Source organism: Mesitornis unicolor, unplaced genomic scaffold (genome assembly GCF_000695765.1).
Source record: "Mesitornis unicolor isolate BGI_N332 unplaced genomic scaffold, ASM69576v1 scaffold28367, whole genome shotgun sequence".
NCBI lineage: Eukaryota > Metazoa > Chordata > Aves > Mesitornithiformes > Mesitornithidae > Mesitornis > Mesitornis unicolor.
The window spans coordinates 6,186-25,739 of record NW_010194779.1 but is presented as its reverse complement, the minus strand read 5'-3'; the positions used below and the strand labels follow the sequence as shown (position 1 = coordinate 25,739).

The following is a 19,554-nucleotide window of genomic DNA, read 5'->3' as shown; positions in this document are numbered from 1 at the left end:
TGGGTAGAAAGGACTTGTCAAAGTTGGAAGAATCTCCCTGGAATCCCACTTCAGAAGGGTGTGCTCCTGGGCGGGTGTTTAGGGGTAACTGCAGCGAGGGGTGGAAGGCAAGACTTAAATGAGCAGAAGAGGTTTCTGGCCCCAGGAAGGGGGAGGAGGTTCTTGTGCTGCAGAAGGGACATTAGATACATGGTAAGGTTTCGAACAGCACATTAATCTGTGACCATAAACCGTTTGCTGACAAACACGCTTTTAGGGGTAGGAGCTTAAGAGAAAGTCTCTATTTCAGATCTCTGTATGACCTAGATGGGGTGAAAGCGAGCAGCTTGCTGTAGCACACGTCTCCGTGATAATCACAGAATCACAGAATCACAGCACGTTAGGGATTGGAAGGGACCTCAAAAGATCATCCAGTCCAGTCCCCCTGCCAGAGCAGGAACACCTAGACCATTCAGCTCTCCCTGCTACTGTAGGACTTGGGTCCTCTCTCCAGACAATACGATCTGAGTGAAGCTATTGCCAGACCCCATGTACCTCATTTGGAGTAAAAAACCTCCCTAGGTCCCATCGTGCCATCTGGTACATCTCCCACTTGGAGATTTGCATCATTTTCACTACAGAGCCTGAGCGTACCCCAGGGTATGCTCTTGTGCCATGAAGAAGTAGAAAGACCAAGAACTGCTGAAACTTTCCTCTTGCCCAGCATTTTACCACCCTGGAAGCTCTTTTGGCCAGAGAAATCCCCATACAACCTGACCCCAACATAATGCCAGGCTGAAGAGGTTGCAACCCCCCAAAGCCAAACCATCCAAGGCGATGCTTCCAGCTGCTGCAAGCCTACCCTGAGCACCACCCTCACCCCCCAGCAAAGCCCCACTTTCTGACCCACAAACAGGCTGGTTTCTAACGCAGGAGCTTCAGCTGGAGTGGGCGCTCAGCCTGGCCCCGCTCGCCAGGCATCGGCTCGTGCTGCGGGTGCCAGACTGTCTCACGCACTGTCAGGAGACACCGGGCGGATGCCATGCGCTTTGTGCGCCGTTCTTTGCCAGGAAACCAGAATTTGTTGTTTCCAAAAACCGCACAGGACAGCAGTAAGCCCTGAGCCCGCGTGTTTTTAAAAATGCACAGGCATCCCAGTACGCGTCTCTGGCCGCAAGCAGAAAACAGAGCATTTTTAAGTAAGGTTAAAGCATATGGTTCAAAAAAAATATATATATAGATATCTATTCCTGCCTTCTTTTCCATAATGTTAACTGGGTGAATGATTTAGATACTTTATGTCAGAGCCATAACACTTGAATTAAAGTAACAGTTTACAAACCATTGATTTTGTAAATGTTGGTGCTATTTCCTCCGCAAGTGGGGTCAGAGACAGAACAAGAGACCTGTTGATGGATCTCTCTTTGAACTTAGCGAGGTCCTATGTTTATGGTTAAATTATTTCTTGCCGCACCGATAGCAAACAGTGCTCTGGTTATACAGCACCTGCTCCCCTGGTGATGGGAGGCAAAACCAGGCAGCTGTGTACCTCCTTCATCTACAAAAGTGTTTTATCTCAGGATTAAACAGCTCTCTTCCATGACTTAAAAAAATGGCATTTTAAATCATAGTAATTGAATAATTTTTACAACACCCATTAAATTCTGTACCAAAAACTTCCAGAATTTGTCCTGATAAATGGTCATTGACTTAAGAAAAACACCTTTTCCCCCCTGGCAGATGTATTTCAACAGACCTTTCCCACCTGCGTAACAGAGGATTCCGGTTTTGCCTCCTAGCAGCACGTTCTGGAGGTGATGGGAACACAGCAGGTGCTCTGCCACAGTGGCAGGCTCTGGGTGAAGCTGGCTTCACATCCCCAGTTGCAGATGCAGCTGTGCCGGGCACGGGGAACAGCCAGGAGCAGATGCATACCAAGGGATTTCTCCAAACTCCTCTATGAAAGCAAAGAGCCAAACTCACCTTATTGAAAGTGAGCCAGCACAAAAGGCTGAGGGATGTGACGCTGCTTCCCAGGCTGAACCAGCAGCCTCCCTTATGGTGGGCGAGCCAAGAGGTGGGGGTGGCCTGGCCCAGCTGGCCATGGCTGGTGGTTAACAACCACCACCGGTCCAGCACCACCTGCTCACGCTGCAGCTGCCTCTCTGGGGCCTCTCAGTGCTGGAAGCCCCTTCCCATGGCAGGGTGGAGAAGTCCCTCGGCAGCACTGCCCAGATCCGTGATGCTCTGGGGAGCGGTGAGGCATCCTCACCCAAAGCAGGTGGGAGCGGGAGCGTGGCTGGGGGAGCCCTGCGCATCCCAACGCGCTTGATGCCGGGAGGGTGCAGACAGTGAGCAGGAGAGGCTGGATCCTAAACAGCTCCCCGCCCTGATCTGAATACCCAGTATTTTCACAGCGAGGTGCCGTGGAAAGGCAAGCAGGCCATTGCAGGTGCTGTGCTGCAGCAGCAGCCAGGCAGGAGCCCTGCATTGCAGACCGTGGTGACAGGGGACAGACAAATGCTTTCAGCCAGAGGAGAGGGCTGTAACTCCCCACACTCTCCCAGGGCCTCGCTCCATCTGTCAGCATTGCCCAAGTCTTCATTTCCACGATTGCTCTGCTTCCAGTTTTAAATAGCACAGTGCGACAGGAGCAGCACACCCCAAGTGATGAACCAGCATTTTTACCGTGTAATTCCCTATTTACCTACTTTTAACTACAGCATCTTCTCTTGATCTCTATCTGATGAGAGCAATCTCTTTCCATCGGGAATCAGGTGATAAGCATTTAATCTCCCACTTCAGTTTTCTTTGGACTCCTGCATCGCTGGCTTTGTCATCAGTTGTTCTGCACCGAGTTATGAACAAAATGCTTTCATACCACATTTTGTTGCCTGGCTGATAAATGTCTTTTGGCCTTAGGCAAATTCATAGTCATTACTTAACATGTAAGCAGAAATCCAGTGGCTAATGTGAACGTAACTCGGGATGTTTCTGGGTGGACAGCATGCAGGATAACATTAAAACACCCCAGTTTTCAGCCCTGCACCCACAGTCGAAGGAGGAAAAGGAACTTGCTGTGTTTTCTGACCTTCCGTAAAGGCATCATGAGCCGAGTGAGTTGGGGTCTGCATTGCCCACCCTGTGCCTGGTGATACTGGGCGAAGGCCAGGGGTGGCACGCCTGGACACCAGTGGGGCCAAGGCTGCATCCAAAGCAGTCTCACCTCAGATCCTGGCTCCTGATCAGAAGAAGAATCACCCTCATCTTTCCCCATCCCTTGCTGCAGGAGCAGCAATCCGGTTCTCCAGCAGACCCCTACCATGGGTAGCCCTAGACCTCCTCACTGAACCTGGAGGGGGACAAACACGAGTCCTGGACCACACTGCTGGGTCTTCAGTGACCTGAGAAAGTCACCTTTAACCTGTGCAGTGGGGTCAGTGCTGATTTCCCCCTCTGCCACTTGCAAAGTGGTTGGGGTCTAGGAATTAAAAAAATGCCGCCATTCACGTTGTTTCCCCTTTTAGATACGATAAATTATGCTTCCGTAAAACAAAACAAAACAGCAAAAGAGTGAAAAGAAGAAACACCACCCTTTGCCATCAGATGCCCGTTTGAATCACTGAGGGTTACCTGGGACATCTTCCCAGAACCAATCAGAGATTTCCTTCCCAGGCTCAGCAGCAGAGCACCCGGGATGGCTGGGACAGGCTGAGCTCCCCCTGCCCTCCTTAGCTCTTGACCACACCATTCCTGTACCTGGAATGGGAAGCTGGACATCATCCCATCCTCATCACGGGCACAGCTGGACTCTGGCACTCACCAGACAGGGAGGAAGCTTAAATACTTGTGCTCAAAACCTTCCATCCTTTTGCTCCTGATGCAGTTGATCTGGGACTAATTGAAAGCAGGTTTTGGCAATGCTGCTGCAGAGACCTCTTTGACACAGACCTCAAAGAATTGTTATCTTATTGAAGTTGCTTAGAAAACATCACCTGCTCTACACACAGAGATGTCAGAGGGCCTTGGAAACCTTGAAAGCTTTGAGTGCTGGTGCTGAAGAAAACCATTTTGATTGGCGTCTTGTATTGCCAGAACAGGGCTACCTGCTTTTTGACCGTGCTGGGGTGTTCATCTGTCCACGGTGGGGGGGGGTACTGCTCTGGCCAGTGCTTTTGGGGAGCCTGGGGTGCATGGGCCAGTTGGGGAGCTGCTGATCTCCCATGGAGCTGAGGGCTCCAACCCAGCCTGAGGCTTTTGCAGCCTCGCAGAGGCCAGAGGCTTTGCTTGCAGCTCCCTCTAACTCGCAGTTTTGACGTGGCGATGTGCCGACACCAGCACTGGCAGAGCAGTCAGATGTGCAGAAATGCTTTGTTTCCCTCCGACAGCAAATTTGCTCCTTCGCGTCTCAGTCCCCAAGCGTGTGGCGAAACGCCCTTTTGCCACGCTCCTGCAGCCTCCCAGCTGGCAACCCCGCGCTGGTTTGAAAAGCAGAATCACCTGGCAGGGACCGAGGCACTCTGCTAATATCTTGTGCTGTAATTGCCACTGAATCACAGAATCCCAGAGCGTTAGGGATTGGAAGGGACCTCCAAAGCTCATCCAGTCCAATCCCCCTGCCGGAGCAGGAACACCCAGATGAGGTTGCACAGGAAGGCGTCCAGGCGGGTTTTGAATGTCTGCAGAGAAGGAGACTCCACAACCTCTCTGGGCAGCCTGGGCCAGTGCTCTGTCACCCTCACTGAGAAGAAGTTTCTTCTCAAATTGAAGTGGAACCTCCTGTGCTCCAGTTTGTGTCCGTTACCCCTTGTCTTATCATTTGTTGTCACCGAGAAGAGCCTGGCTCCATCCTCATGAGTTGGTGAGACTGAGAGCAGGTGGAATGAGAGTTAAGCATGAAGAAACACCTGTGGATTTGAGGGTGCTTTCTGTCCCTTTGGGAGCCATCTGGATGGTGGTGGAGGCTGGTGGGTTTCTTGGGGGGAGCTGCTGTTGCCCCAAGAAGGGCAGCGCTGGGAGAAGGGCATCTTGGTGGGAGTGCTTGTAACAGGAGCAAGGGCTCTTTTCATGTGCTGCTGCTACATGCCAAAATTCAGGAGGGAGAGGCCAGTGCCTGTCCTTAACCCTCAGCTTTCGAGAGCCTCCTTGCAACCTCCATGCAGGCACTCCTGGTATTTACCGGGCTGGTTACCAGATGCGGCTGTTGGGAAAGAGGAGACAAGGGCGCTTCCCTCCGGGGTTTCAAATCCTGCTGTGGAGAAGAGAGAAGGGCTGTGCAAGATGGCAGCAGATGAGAAACTCCTCCTCGCGGTGTTTTTTGTCTGGTCTCTGCAGAGCAACCTGCCAGCAGCTCCCAGTGTGGTGACAATGCAGGCCAAGCCACTGGCTGCTCCCTGGGGCCGTGGGACACCACAGAGCGTATGGGGCAGCACTGCTGCTTCGGGTGCTTTGGGAGCAGCCTGGAGGTCTGTCCTTCCACCCGAGGTGGGGAGAAGATGCGTTGGGACCTTCAGGCAGCCCTCGACGTGGTGCAGGGCAGATGGACACTGGTGTCCCTCAAAGGTTCAGCTCCTGTTGGAGCAGCTCCCAGTGAGGAGTTGCCTTCTGCTCATGAGCACAATGACCTTTCTGGGCTGGCCTCACATCGCGGTGCTGACAGTGTCTGCTGAGGAGCCTGAGTCCACCAGTCTCGGGCTGGGTTTGCTGGTCGCATTTTCCTTGCCACCTCTGTCACTCTTGCTGGCTGCCAAGCGTATCAGGTGGTGCCACCGAGTAATTTAAATTATTCCTAGTGAGCCTTGAAATCAGATTGCAACAGACATCTACTTCTCGTCTGGCTGCCCCGGCGCACAGAAACACAGAATTTTCCTCTGCCTTAAAAATCCGAAGGAGGTGCCTTGCCCTGAGCCATCCTGCCCCATCCGGCATGCCCAGCACAGCTCACCCAGCCGCTCGGGTGGCCTACGGAAGGGCAGAACTGGGGCTGTTATGGAGCCGATGTCCCCAGCATGGACCTGGCAGCATGGAGGGCAGCAGGGGCGACGGAGCCGGCGTGGGTCACGGTGGCAGCGCGCGGACTTTGACAGAGGCTTTTAGGCATTTCCGTTAATAGGTTTCAAACAGAACCACCATTAGTCCCTCCACAAAGAGAAAGTCTTCATTATGCAAATTCTCATCTTAAAGCTTTATTCATGTGCTTCCTGGCAGGCTTTCCTTTAATCTCAAGAGCAAGATTGCTTGGAATTACCATATACCCTTGTTAATTGCATTAAAAAAAAAAAAATCAGCAGAGGTTGTTTTTGCCATAATCAAGAGTGATTTTTTGATTAGTACTTCTGGAAATCAAAATGTTTTGCTGGGAATGGAGAATGAGGACAGCAGCGTTGCCTCATCCCCGGAGAGGAGCAGGGGCCATCCCAGCCTGGAGGGCTGTGTCCCACCACCACCTTCAAGCTCTGAGGCTGTCCTTGCCCACCTGGCCCACCAGCGCTGCTCCCAGAGGCTGTCCCAGCTCCGAGGAGCTCTGCTTGCACGTGCAGGACTGTGCTTTGGTCCTAGCAGCCAGCAAGGACCCAAGCTTTGCAAGCAACTTGGCATTCACGAGGAAATTCGCCGTGTGTCTGACGGCCGTGGTGGTGGAGAGCATCAGCGAGTCTGAAGCTGTGCTCTGTGCTGACCAGGATTGCTGCTTTGGCCGGCTTTATTGTGCCGTTGCCTGCTCCACGGGAGGTCCCTGGGGACCCCTGGTGCTGCTGGAGCCTCCCCAGCTTCTGCAGACCAGCCCTGTGCCCACAGACAGGCAGCCATTTGCTCCCCGCAGTCTTTTGGGGCTGTATCCTGTTTCTTGAATAGAAAACATCGCTGTGAGGATGCAGTCTGGCAGCGTGGCGCTGCCCTGCACCCGAAAACCTTTGGTCCCCAGTGCTCTGCTCAGATATGCCAGTACTGCTGTGAGTGCCCTACACAGGGAACCGCCTGCATGTGCCAACACTGTAACTCGGAGCCAAAAAGGCAAGGTTGGTTGCTGGGGAGACCCCAGTGCTTGCGGTTGCCTCGGCACACGCTCTCCTCCGGCTCTCCCACCCGCTGCCCACCACGTCACTCCTCAGGTAGAGGCATAAAAGTTAGGCAGCTTGAATTACTTTCCGCTGCCCTTGTGCCTGCTTTGCATTCTCCCGTAATCTCCCGGGCTGTCAATCTCGTGCCGTCGCGGGCTCTCAATTCCCAGGGAAGCCAAACACGTATATATTGCACAAAGAAAGAGATCTGTGGGCTGGCGCTAAAAATGGAATACACCTCGCTCCGAGCGCCGCAGACGGCCTGGCGATACGCTGGGTGTGAATTATGATACTGTAATTCAAGCTTTGTCAAACAGTGGGGCTTAATTAGAATATATATATAATTGTAAAGACTAAAAAGCTGACGAGTACAATTGCACGTTTGAGCTGCCTGCTACAGGAAATAATGAGGAGAGAATACATTAAGGCACATACCCCTTCTGCCTTCAAAGAGCAGCTAGCTCTGATAAAAAATACCCCCGGCAAGGCGAGGGGACTCGGCGAGAGGCGGGGGAGCCTGCGGCGAGGGCTCGGCCATAACTCTCACCTCTGTTTTACAGCCTCTGCCCGGCACAGCTGCAGCTTTGGGGTCCCCTTGCTTCCCCACTCTGGCATTGGGGGATTTGTGTTAGGAACCGTGAGATGTCCCAGCTTGGTTTCTTTTTATTGCCATATTAAAGAAAAATATGGAAAACACGTCTTGTTTGCCCGTCTTCCCCCCACCGTAGACCTGCAGCACCGCAGGTCTGCTCCTCAGCCGGCCGGCCTGCAGGCCTTGCTTCGCCTCCAGCCGTCCTTGGGGATGTGCGTTTGCTCCCTGTGGCCAGAGACAAGAGTCCTGCCAAGGACCCACTGCAACGGTGGGGAAGAAAATACCCAGGCTCGTCCGGTCATCAACCCTGGTGAAGGTCAGAGGGTGATTTTGCGTTATCAGTGGTGGTATAGTCCCATAGCAGGGTGCAGGCAGTGTGGGTACATCCTACGAGGGAGGTGACACGTTGGGGTGTGCAGGACCTTGACCACTGAGCGTGCATTACAGACACCTCTGCAACTCACCTCTGCTTGTGAGCAGTAGGACCTAGGAACGTGCCCCAGCTCCTCCCGGAGGCTATAAACACTTAATATACAGATATTTACCCTATTCTCTGCTTGGGTTCCCATCAGAGGATGGGCTTTGGGAGCTCTACTCCTCCGGTGGTCACAGAGCAGGACCAGGGCCCCAGGAGCAAAGGCAAAAGCCATGTTTGAAGGTAAACGTGCATACTGGGTGGGTGTTAAGCGTCTGGCTGTGAAGTGCCGGGTTTGTTACCCCTTAATAACCAAATAAAACAATAAGGAGGCAGTTGTTCAGCTCTTTGCTGTTGCAGTGAGCAGGCAAGTTTGCATGGCTTTGACGGCAGCACGCGGTTATTGATCCATAAAAGGTGTAGTACGTCTCTGTAACACCCCTTGCATCAAATAAAGATGTTGTCAGCTTCAATTAACCGGCAATCTATTATTAATCCTTGCCAATGCCTAGGGGATCCCTGGGTTTAAATTGCCCTGGAAAACGATCTGTGTTTGCCACGGGCAGCGGTGGGAAAGCCCTGGGAAATGGGCTGTGTCAAGCACTGCAGCTCCCAGGGAAGGTTTTGCCGGGCGACTCGGTGTATCCACACCTTTCCTAACCTTCATGGGGCTACATGCACACCTCTCCTGGCGTTGGGGTCTCCTGGAACGCAGCTGCAGCCCAGGACACGTTAGGGGATGCTGTTTTACATCAGCCCTGCAAGGATGGAGGGTGCTGAGCACTTTTTGCCCCCCTGGACCCGCTGCTGTGCCAGCTGGCTCTTTGGAGGGAGGATTTGGGACTTTTTTCTTTTCATTTACTTAATCATGGAGAGCAGAGGGAGCAGGGAGAGGGAAGGGACGGCTCCCAGCTAACCAGTGTCAGTCTTGGTGCCACCATCATACCCCTCCTGCCAGCTCGCCCTGCCTGAACTGAAATGAAACGCGATGACAGCACGCTTCCTCTGATGGGGTTTGTGCTTCTCGTCCTGCCAGAGACACATCATGGTTTTCCCCTTCCACCTTTTTTAAACATAGAGCCCCTCTGGTTCCTGAAAATCCAGTAAAGGCTGGGGAAAAAGCCGTGCCGGGAAAGGGAACCTGCACAAAATTACCAGAGTTGCAAGCGTGGGACACTTGGCCACTGCAGTAACGAGCTTGTTCCTCGGGGTCTCAGCCAGGAGGGTTCGGCAGCTCCCCAAGCCGGTGGCTGTGTTCGCGGTGCTGTGGATGGTCTTGCACAGTCCTTACTTTGCTCCTTTGCACCAACAAATTCAGGTTTGCTGAGTGCACGTTTAAACGGACAGCAAACAAAATGAGATGTGATGTGGGAGTGAGTGGAACCGGGCTGGAGGTGGTGTAGTACTCAGTGACCGCTCTCCATAGAAGTTTTTCGCCAACATTCCGATACCCGCTTTCTGATGGACTGGTGCCTTCCTGTTGTTATTGTCCATGTCAGTAAAGCTTTAAATTTATTCATGAAGCACACTGGAGCTCAGGTGGCAATAGCTAGATCCATTTAGCAGTAGGAATAAGAGGAAAGCCATTTTAATGCTCTCTTGCAGTGCTGCAGTACTTAGCAAACCCAAAGGATATTAATTACTCAGCATGCTCTGAGATGTAAAAGCATGAATTTATCAAGACAAATACATTCAGAACTAGGGTAAGTCAACAGTAATTAACGCAGCGCAGAAAAAAAAGGCGGCAGAGAAAGGAAGGATTAGCTGGCCCTATCGCAGCAGAACATGGCATAGCATGGAGTTATCCCCGGGCTATTATAAAGTGACTGGAGTTGTGGTGAGGCATCTCTAACAAAAAAATCTGCCTGTGCCTGTCAGGTGTATCCCTGGGATGGGGGTTTGGTCCTGGTTTGCATTACCAAGGCAGAATGATGCAGGCAGTCTCTGAAATGCTAAGTTGTGCTTGGCAGCCGGCAGCAGCACTTTCATATGGAGCCTTTGATGTCGGAAGGCTCTTGTGAAGAAGAGGTGCATAGGGCTTTTTTGTTTTCCACTGAATTTGTCTGCACTGTCCCAATGTTTTCACAGTGTTTAGCAAACGTATAATCATGAGCACAGGCGCAGATGAGTGTCAGCTCGAGAGATGAATTGGTAGGTTCTCCTTGACAAATTTAAGCATAGCGTGTGTTTTTATACCACATCCATTAGGGCAGACAAATGGAAAATCCAGAGATGACTGCTCTGCAATTTAACAGTCACAGCATTCGGAGAAGGCTGATGTCTTCCTCATCACTGGTGATGGGTCAGGTTCAGAAAAAAGCAGAAAGCCCTCTAAAAACTACAGCAATTTGAGCAAACGAGTCTAACTGGGCTGTATTAAAAGGCGGATTACTTTGTGTGGAGCAAGTACAACCAGTGCTGATTCTTTGTCTCCAGGTCATGGGGACGACCTAGGTGACTTCAACCTAGAAGATGCCCTGGGTGACCTCAGCACCAAGCGACGTAAGTCACATTCATTTATTCTTTTCAAGATGTTAATAGATGCAATTTGGTCTTGAGATCTGGTGCCGGTGGGAGGGCAGTGGAGGACCTGGGCTACCTCCTCGCCTTTGCCTGGGGAGATGCCATGTCTGGGCTTGCCAACAGGCGGGACTGGGGCTGGTCCTGGAGAAGCTGGTTGCTGACCTCGTGCCCTTTGCTTTATGATTCCTGCATTAGCAACACCTACGATCGAACACAGCCCTGTTTGCCTTGGAGCTAACATGTTAACCACTCTCCTTCTCTGACCAGTGCGGCCTACCCATCCTGCTCTGGTCCTGCTGCAACCCAGGGCTTGGGGAGAGCAAACAGCGTGTTGGGTTGTTGCTTTGCTTCGCTTAATTTCAAGTGTCAGCGAAAGCTTATTTCTGAAGGGGGTCACTTGCTGCCGGCATGCTGATATTTAATATTTGGATTTGAAGTATGTAATTTTTATGGAAGTTGGGGTTGGGCTGTGTTGCTGAGGGAACAGCGGTGCCTGGCAGAGCTCGGCCTTGGGCCTGGCAGGAACAGCGGCAAGGTCAGGGGATGGCCAGGGGATTGCACTGCCCTGTGGGGAGGAAATTCAGCAAAGCAGCTCATATTTTACACCCAGAAGGGGTAACCTAACCCAGCGCAGCAGCTGATGGGAGGAAGCTTATCTCCCTCCCAGGGGCACGTCCCACACCACCCCCAGCGCTGAGGGCTGAGCCCAAGCTGGGTCTGTACCAGGACACATCACCGGCCCCCCTGCACCGTCTGGCTGCAAACGCCCATGCCCAGGGCCCCTCGCTGCCCATCCCTCCCTGTGGGGTTCATGGTGACTGTCCCCAAACCCAGCACCTGGCTGGGCAGTAGTGGGGAGCTCTGCGAGCGATGTAATCACACAAGCACACCTGCAGGCATTTAAGTGAAAGCTTAGTTTATAATCTAACACCACACACTCATGCTGAGTTGCATTGGAGTTTATGTGGAATAAGGACTCGGAATGCTTTGTGCATCTCTCCCGCGGTGTGCTGGGATCAGCAGATAGGATAGACCGTGGAATATCAGACTGGGACATGGGTCTGAGGGATCTCATCTAGGTTTTCACAAGCCCCTTCATACAGTGCATGGGGAGGCCTCGTTAGAAACGCCCAACGGCCACCCCATGCAGAGGGAAAGGAGTGTTTCCCCAGGCCGGTCCCTGCAGCTTCCCCGGCTGCTGCATCCCACTCCAGACTTCTTCATATTAGCCCCAGGATAAAAGCAAAGGAAGGGTCTGGAGTCAGGTCATATCAGACAGTACTGGCACGCTGGAAATGAAGCCCTGCAGAAGCACTCTGGTATTCAGAGGCGCAAATGGAAATTAATGGGAATGGAGCAGCCACAACTCTTGCTCATAATTTATTGATATACTTGGTAATGCTAGCCACTATTAATAGACAGTGGCTTACTGAGGGCGAAAAAAATAACTAACCAAACCCCACAAAGGCTGACAGGAGTGGCTGGGGGAGCTGAGCATTGGTGTGTCACCAAAATTCCTCCAGCTGACGGGGAACCTCACACACATAACATAGCTCTGGAAATGATCTGTCATTTAACTAACCGACCAGGCAGGGGACAACAAAACACTGGCAGCTTACTCTTATTTTCCACACTGTTCTGTACAGTATCTGCCCTTGCTCTGTTTGCTGCTGCTGCTGCTGCTGCCAGGAGTCTTAATTTGGAGCAGTTCACTACAGCTCTCTGCTTTCCGCGTGGCAGGACGCCAGTCTGCACAGAGGCAGCGTCCGGCCCCTGGCACGGCTAGTGATGCCCATGACTAACGTTTTCCTCACTGCCTCTTTTGTCACAGCCACTCCCAAGGGACCCAGAAAGCCGTCGGGTGGAGCAGGTGAGACCTCGCGTGCCGATCGTTTAAGCACAGCACAGGGTTTGCTCCCCTTGGGGGTCTGAACCGCGCCATCCCCCTCACCCCTGTGCATGTGGTGGGTGCTGCTGCCTCAGCTGAAGCTTTGGTGTGGACACCTCTACTTGTCCCTAAAAAAGCCAGTGCTGGTGTGCACATATGCACTCCTCCTGTATGGCTGAGGTGTATGCAGCATTGATGTTTCTGCCTGTGCTGAAGGTGAGTGGTGTTGGAGCATTTACAACTAGGGCTGGATCACAGAATCACAGAATCCCAGAATCCCAGAGCGTTAGGGATTGGAAGGGACCTCCAAAGCTCACCCAGTCCAATCCCCCTGCCGGAGCAGGAACACCCAGATGAGGTTACACAGGAAGGCGTCCAGGCGGGTTTTGAATGTCTGCAGAGAAGGAGACTCCACAACCTCTCTGGGCAGCCTGGGCCAGGGCTCTGTCACCCTCACTGAGAAGAAGTTTCTTCTCAAATTGAAGTGGAACCTCCTGTGTTCCAGCTTGTGTCCATGACCCCTTGTCCTATCATTGTTTGTCACCGAGAATTTTGCACACTTTGCAGGACCCTATTGGAAAAAACACAAATCACTGCTCAGCTACGCAGGGGCTTTTGTTTCTGGCTGCTAGCATTCCCTCCAAGAGGGAGCCTAGAGGATATTTTCCTTCCTTTTTTCTTCTCTCAAAGATACCCCCAACCTCCACAGAAAGGCCCAGCCTGGTGACGTTTCCCCATGCAGGGAAAAATGTCTCTCTCACTATTTGTGCCTGTCAGATGCCCTGGCTGGCCAGCTCTACAACATCTGCCCCGGTTGAGGAAGCTCCCTTAAATTCACTTGAGTTTCATAGTCGCCGGCTGCTCTGGCCAAACATATCTACTTAAATATAGCACTGTCACAAGAACCAAGGGTTGCTCAACCCCGCCAGAGGAGCCTGAAATAAACTGCAGCAGGGGAGTGCTCAGAAGTGAACTCACATCTCCCTGCATGAGGATCTTGGCACAAATTTAAGCAAATTCAAATGTCCGGCTCCTTGGCCACTGTGGCCTTTACATGGCACAAGAAAAGCCAAGTGCAAGAAGCACACATAGGATTTCGTCATTTGGGTTGCAGCCCGAGTGAGAGGTCGTTTGATCCAATAAACTCTCCCCCAGAAATGGATGCACACCAAGGCCAAGGCTTTGTCTCGGTGAGTTTCTTCTTCCCCAGGGAGTGCTTTTTGGGATGAGTGATAGCACCGAGGGGCTCCTGCACCGGGTTCCCATGCCCTGGCCACATCCCCTCTGCTCAGCCCAGGGTCACTCATGGGTGGCTGTGCAGGGAGCAGAGCAGGACCCTGCAGCACTTCCTCATCTGCAGCCCCCACCTCTTGGGAGATGCCGCAGGACACTGGCAAGTCTTCCCCAAAATGCATTATTTTGGGGTTGCTTGGACTGGGGGTGGGCAGCAGCCACAGCTTGGATGGGGAGAGTTAAGTGATGGCCAGGCTGATGCAGGCTTTGCAGCATGGTTGTGATGCAGCAGCTGGGTGCCCCACACTTAACACAGGCACCAGTGGCCTCCAGCAGTGGTGCAACACCGCTTGGCGCTGGGAACGTGCACCGAAAGCCTCGCACCGTCCCTACAAATGATGGGGATTTTAACAATGCTTTCTCTCCCACAACAGACTTTGATTTGCTTGATTACTTTGACACCCCTCCGGAGGCTACCACCAAACCCGCCAAGCCAACTCCAAAGCCCGTCCCCAGGCCAGGGAAGCCAGGTACTGCAGAGCTCCTTGCGCCCTGGAGAGGGTGTGTGTGTGTGTGTGTGTGTGTGTGTGTGTGTGTGTGTGTGTGTGTGTGTGTGTGTGCGTGCGCTCGCTTTCGGGGCTCTAGGCAGGGGAAAATGCTATCCGAGGTAACCAGGAGCTATCCCAGCAGCTGGGAGTCTGGGATCAGGTGTTGACAGATGAGCTCCAGCAAGTTTTGGTGACCACCAACAGGTCAAGGGGACCACTTCCTCCTCCTCCAGCAGAGGAGATGCTCCAGGCTCTCGCTGATGTGCCAGGGCGGTCAGCAGCAGCATTTCGCCATCCTCCCTCCCTTGATGCCCACACAGGGGGCTTTGCCAAGCAGCATTTGTAAAAGGTTTTCAGGAGAATGGAGCTGTTAGCTGTTGTTAGGTGGGAGATTTCATTGCCAAAGCAGCACATCCTTGAGTATCATTTTGGTGGTCCTGCTCCCGGGTGCCATGGGTAGGCACACCCAGGGCTTGAGCACCCCCAGGCCACCAACGGGGGCAGTGTCCCCAGTGTGAGGGGCAGCTGAGGCTGTGGAGGGACCAGAGCACTGAACTGCCCCAGCGCAGCCCCAGGCTCCCTGCGGGGATGGGGTTCCCCTCCCAGCGCACGTTTGAGAGGGTAACACCACACTGGTCTCTGTTTTTTACCTCCCTTCAGACAACAGCATTTGGGATGTCATCCGCACCACCACAACCAGGCAGCCGAAAACTACGAGGGCCCCCCCCAAGCGTAACCCAGGTGAGCGTGAGCTCCTCAGCCCCTGCGGCTTCACTCCAGCTCTGCTGCGGGTGCAGGCAGGGCCTTCGGGATGTGCTGTGACAGCGGCGCTGCCCCTCACCCCGGTTATTCCCCTCCTCTGGTCAGTTTTGTGCACACGAGACACTTAGGAAAATAACATTAAATAAAACCCCACACGATGGACAGGGTATCTCAGCATTGCCCTGCACTTCCCCACAGCAGCCTCCTTTCCCCCCCTGGCACTGCCGCTGGCTGGGCCCTCGGGAGCGCCTGTTCTGTCTGGCTTCATTTATCCGATTGCCTGGCACTTGAACCACGGTGTGAGACCCTTTCTGTGGGAAGAACACTACGTTTCTCACCACAACAGCATGGGGACATGAAACAGGATGGGCTTGGAAGATCTGCCACGATGCTACATAGCAAAACTGGGAGATACTCGTGTTGGGGCCTTCATCTCTTTCACTGACACTTTGCCCTGGCAAAGCTGAGCATTTCCTCAATTAATTAAAGAATTGCAGAGTTCCCCATCCCGTGGCCAGCACTGCTAACCCCGTGTTGCTTTTTTTAGCAAAGAATCCTATGGATTTTGACTTGGCTGATGCCCTCGATGATAAGAATGATAGGAAAGATGCTGGGAGGCCGGACGTAAGGCCAGGTGAAGGTACGCTGATTTCCCCTCTCCATCCCGCTTGCCACCAGCTGCATTGTCCCCAAGGACCTGCAGGAGAGCCTTGGAGAAACACAGGCTCTGCTTGGTCCAAGGCTGCACCTCACTGCCCTGCTCACACGGGGTGTTTTTGGGGAGGGAAGGAGCCCCCAGCTCAGTGGTCCTTGGCAGAGAGGGACTCTGCCTCGTGGCCTGCTGCCTGTCTGCAGGTTTGTTTCCCAGGGTCTCTTCTGGCCCATTAAATTGCGGTGATTGTTTTAAGTTCCCCCTCATCCCCATACCTGACAGCTATTTAACCGAGGGCACGTGCTATTGGGGTTCACAGTCATTGCCAAGACATAAATCTAGAGCAGGCTTAAAAGTCCTGGCATAACACTCGCTATGGACTGGGAGATTTTTTTATTTTCCATTTCCAAAATACTCTGGTGAATGAATAATTTGTCTACGAGGATTGCTCCCTTGAGCACTTGAGCTGGAAAACAGACTTTGCATGGCTAGTTTATTGATGTCGAGATGGCCATATTCCCTGCTCACACGTGTAATTAATAGTCAGATATTTTATTAATTGTATTAACTAGGTGACTTGTCTGCACTTTGATATCCTGGGCTCCTGCAGAAAAGACTGAAGTGTCACAAAGCGGCACGCGTGTTCCCTGCACTGCTGCACGCTGGGCTGCCCAGGACGTCTCCTGGTTCTGGCATCATCAGGGTTTTGTTTTCTTTTTACACTCATTGCTAAGCCCATACATCTGTTCTTTGTGGTAAGCTGGTAAATAAGGCAAGTCTCTTCCAGGCTGTTCAGGCACAGGTACCCTTCCCAAGGCACAGCATCAGAGGAGGAGCCTGTTGCTGGCTCGGTGTTGGGTCTCTTCTGCCATCATGTCCTTTGCTGCACGCTGAGGCTCCCTCTGGGTCCAAACTGAGGGGTTCCACAGCCCCACTCATTGAGCTGCTGATTCCCAGACCGTGTTTCTCTGTGCCTATCCTGCACCAATTAAACACTCCCTCTGCAACCACATCTGAGAGAAGTTTTTCACCTGTACCGAGTTGTGCTGGGGCTCAGTTCTCCCTCTGAGAGCTGCTCTGTCCCCCTGGGAAGGAGAGGGGACAGCTCCCAGCCTGCTGGACCCTGGGCCAGGCTGGCACTGCCAGGGGCTCACGGGAGGCAGGGCAAGGGCACGCCAGTCCCTGGCAGCACAACCACCACACACTCAAACCGCTTCTTCCTCCCTCCACCGCCAGCCAAGGCTGAGCAGCCAGGACATTTACTGAACTCGTAAATACATCAGTCATTTCAGTTAGAAAAAAAAGAATATAGTAGTATTTGAACTGTGATTCAGGGGTATTTCTTTCAAGCTAGACTTAAGCAAATTGTTACCTTTTTAATGAGCTTGAAATAATTCCGGTTGAAGCATTTAGTTAGCATCTGGTAATTGCGAGAGCAGCAGAACTGCTTACTGACCAGTCCCTGTTCTCACTGGGCACAGAGTAGTTGGCTGACTGGGAGCTGCTGGTTCAGATGGGCTTGCAGACCCCTGCTCCTGGCCCTGCTGCACAGAAAACCCCACACGGCTCTTCACAATAGCCAGAGAGTTTTAGAGAAAATGCTCAGATGAACAGAGCAGCCTCTGTCTGCCCGGCAGAGAAACATTTCCCCAGGAACAGGGATTTGCAGGAGGCTGATCCCACCCCAGGTGTGTGATGCTCACAGGTGACCTCCCCCCAGCATCCCCCTGATGTCCCATTTCCAGGCCCTGCCCATCGCAAGGCTTTTGGGATCCCTCTCATCCCAAGCAAGCCATACACTATTTTTCCTCCCTGTTACGCTGTTTTCTAGGCAGCACTGCCATTTGTCCCTGTTCTTTCTAAAGAATTTTCAGATGACGACCTGGCCAGCATCGTGGACGGTGGCTACAGCCCAGACAAGAAGAAGGGTAAGCGGTGACCCACGTACGTTGGTTTGTTTTAGCAGTCACATCTCAGGCAATGACCACTGTATTGGCCCTAACTCCTAGAAACCACCTCGTGTAGAGCGGCACTTGCCTGCTTAATGGGGGCGAGCGTGCAGAGAAAGGGGGTCTCGGCTGTGGGGCCAGGGGAACGCGTGGTTTTTTGGCCTCCATGGTCACACCTTGTGCTAGCGGTTGGAGATGTTTATTTTTGATCCTGCGGAGGCTCAGCAGCTCCAGCTGCCACCAGGACAGACGGGACCTGTGTCTCCCCATCCACCTCCGAAGCAGATGCCCACCCTCCTCCCAGGAGAGGGCACAGGCCTTCATTTGCCTTCCACCATGCAGCCACCGGTGGCTGAAACAAGAAAGAAAACCAGCAGCTATCGGATAAGCCTGTGCATTCGCAGGGATCCGCAGCATTAAATATTAAAAGCAGTCGAGTAAAGAGATGAACACCACAAGCCCAATCAACATTTAATGAATCCCTGTGCCAAGGACAAGCCGCATCAGAGGCATTAATACAATGCTGACCTGCTTCCATAAATTCAGGATGTCAGTGGCTCGGTAAGGATTGCAGCTTCCAGCAGGAGCAGCATCTCCCGGCCCAGTTTCTCCAGAGAAGGCGATTTTAAAATCAACTTCAGGCCAAGCAAAGGTTCCCTGACATGAGGGCCCCGCCAAGCTCCCCCCAGGCGTGCACAGACCCCTTCAGACCCCTCTGAGAAACAACAAGGAGCTGCCCTGGCCAGGCAGAGGAGTGGGGGCATACGCTCAGCCCCAGCCCAGGGGTGCCCCACCGCTGTCCCTCCCCTACAGGCCCACTCCTTCCTGGGGCGCGAGGCTGCTGATGGGCTCTTGTGTCTCTTGCAGGTGGCGGGGGCAGCAGCGACAGCGACTACGGTGGAAGTAGGTGCCAGCACGGCTGCGGGGTCAGCCATGGGGTGGTGGGGGTGGAACACGATGGGTGCTGTGTGTGTCCCTGCACCACAGCACTCTCTGTGCACCACAGGCAGCGGGGCGGAGACGGGGACAATCGCCGGCATCGCCAGTGGCCTAGCCATGGCGCTCATCGGGGCTGTCTCCAGCTACATCTCCTACCAGCAGAAGAAGTTCTGCTTCAGCATCCAGCGTAAGTTGTATTTATCCCTCCATAAGCGCCTCGCGGACACAGAACAAGCAGCCACCTATTTACACCTGGAGACAGGAGGGGGTATCAGGCATCCAGCAGCCCAGAACTGGCAGAGTGAAGCCCCAACCATGGGTTATTGAGCCCCCAACCATGGGTTATTGAGCCCCCAACCATGGGTTATTGAGCCCAGGCCCACCCCACCCCATCAACACAACAGCCCTCAGACCTGCTGTAAGCCACCCCAGAGGCTGCTTGCAGCCCCTCACACGCACCCACAAACAGCCAAAGGCCAAGGCACCAACACTGAACAGGGTAAATACAGAAGAAAACACTCCACCTCAAAACAAACCAACCATAAAAACCACCCCAGAATCTCAGCAAGAGGTAAAAACTCACCAGGCAGCAGTGAAAGCAGCACAGCATCCACAGCTACACTGGAGTGGAGTGGGGTGAGATGTACCACCCCAGCCTCCTGCAGCTGTGCAGCAATCACTGCAGTTAAGTGCAAATTAAGCAGCAAAGCTTCCCATTCCCTGAAAGGGTTTTTTTTGCATGAGCTGCCCCATGAAGTTGCTCAGTGTCAGTGTTGCAGGTGCCCCCACAGCCTTGCCCCACAGCAGCGGCCTGGTCGTGGTGGGCTCCTGCAGCAGAGGGTGGTTGAAAACAGCTGGAAAAAACTCTTTTTAAATTAATCAGATGAAATCTCCTGCAAGTCTCTTTTGCTCTGGGGGAGTGGTGTTCAGGGTCGGAAATGTCTGCTGGAATTGTGCTATTTTCCCAGTTGTGCCTGAAACAAACAGGAACATTTTGGTAAATTAGATCAGCAGGG

General features: G+C 53.0%; 1 protein-coding gene across 1 annotated transcript in view; it reads left to right on the top strand.

The window, feature by feature from the left end:
• Positions 1-10,480: 10,480 nt before the first annotated feature.
• CD99L2 (CD99 molecule-like 2) overlaps positions 10,481-19,554 on the top strand; it is a gene marked incomplete at both ends in the record, with an annotated part of 10,943 nt that continues 1,869 nt past the window's right edge. The window contains 7 exons of the mRNA XM_010187921.1: positions 10,481-10,546; positions 14,123-14,218; positions 14,897-14,977; positions 15,546-15,638; positions 17,516-17,578; positions 18,467-18,502; positions 18,606-18,725. Coding sequence (XP_010186223.1) covers positions 10,481-10,546; positions 14,123-14,218; positions 14,897-14,977; positions 15,546-15,638; positions 17,516-17,578; positions 18,467-18,502; positions 18,606-18,725 — 555 coding nt within the window. The remainder of the gene's footprint in view (positions 10,547-14,122; positions 14,219-14,896; positions 14,978-15,545; positions 15,639-17,515; positions 17,579-18,466; positions 18,503-18,605; positions 18,726-19,554) is intronic.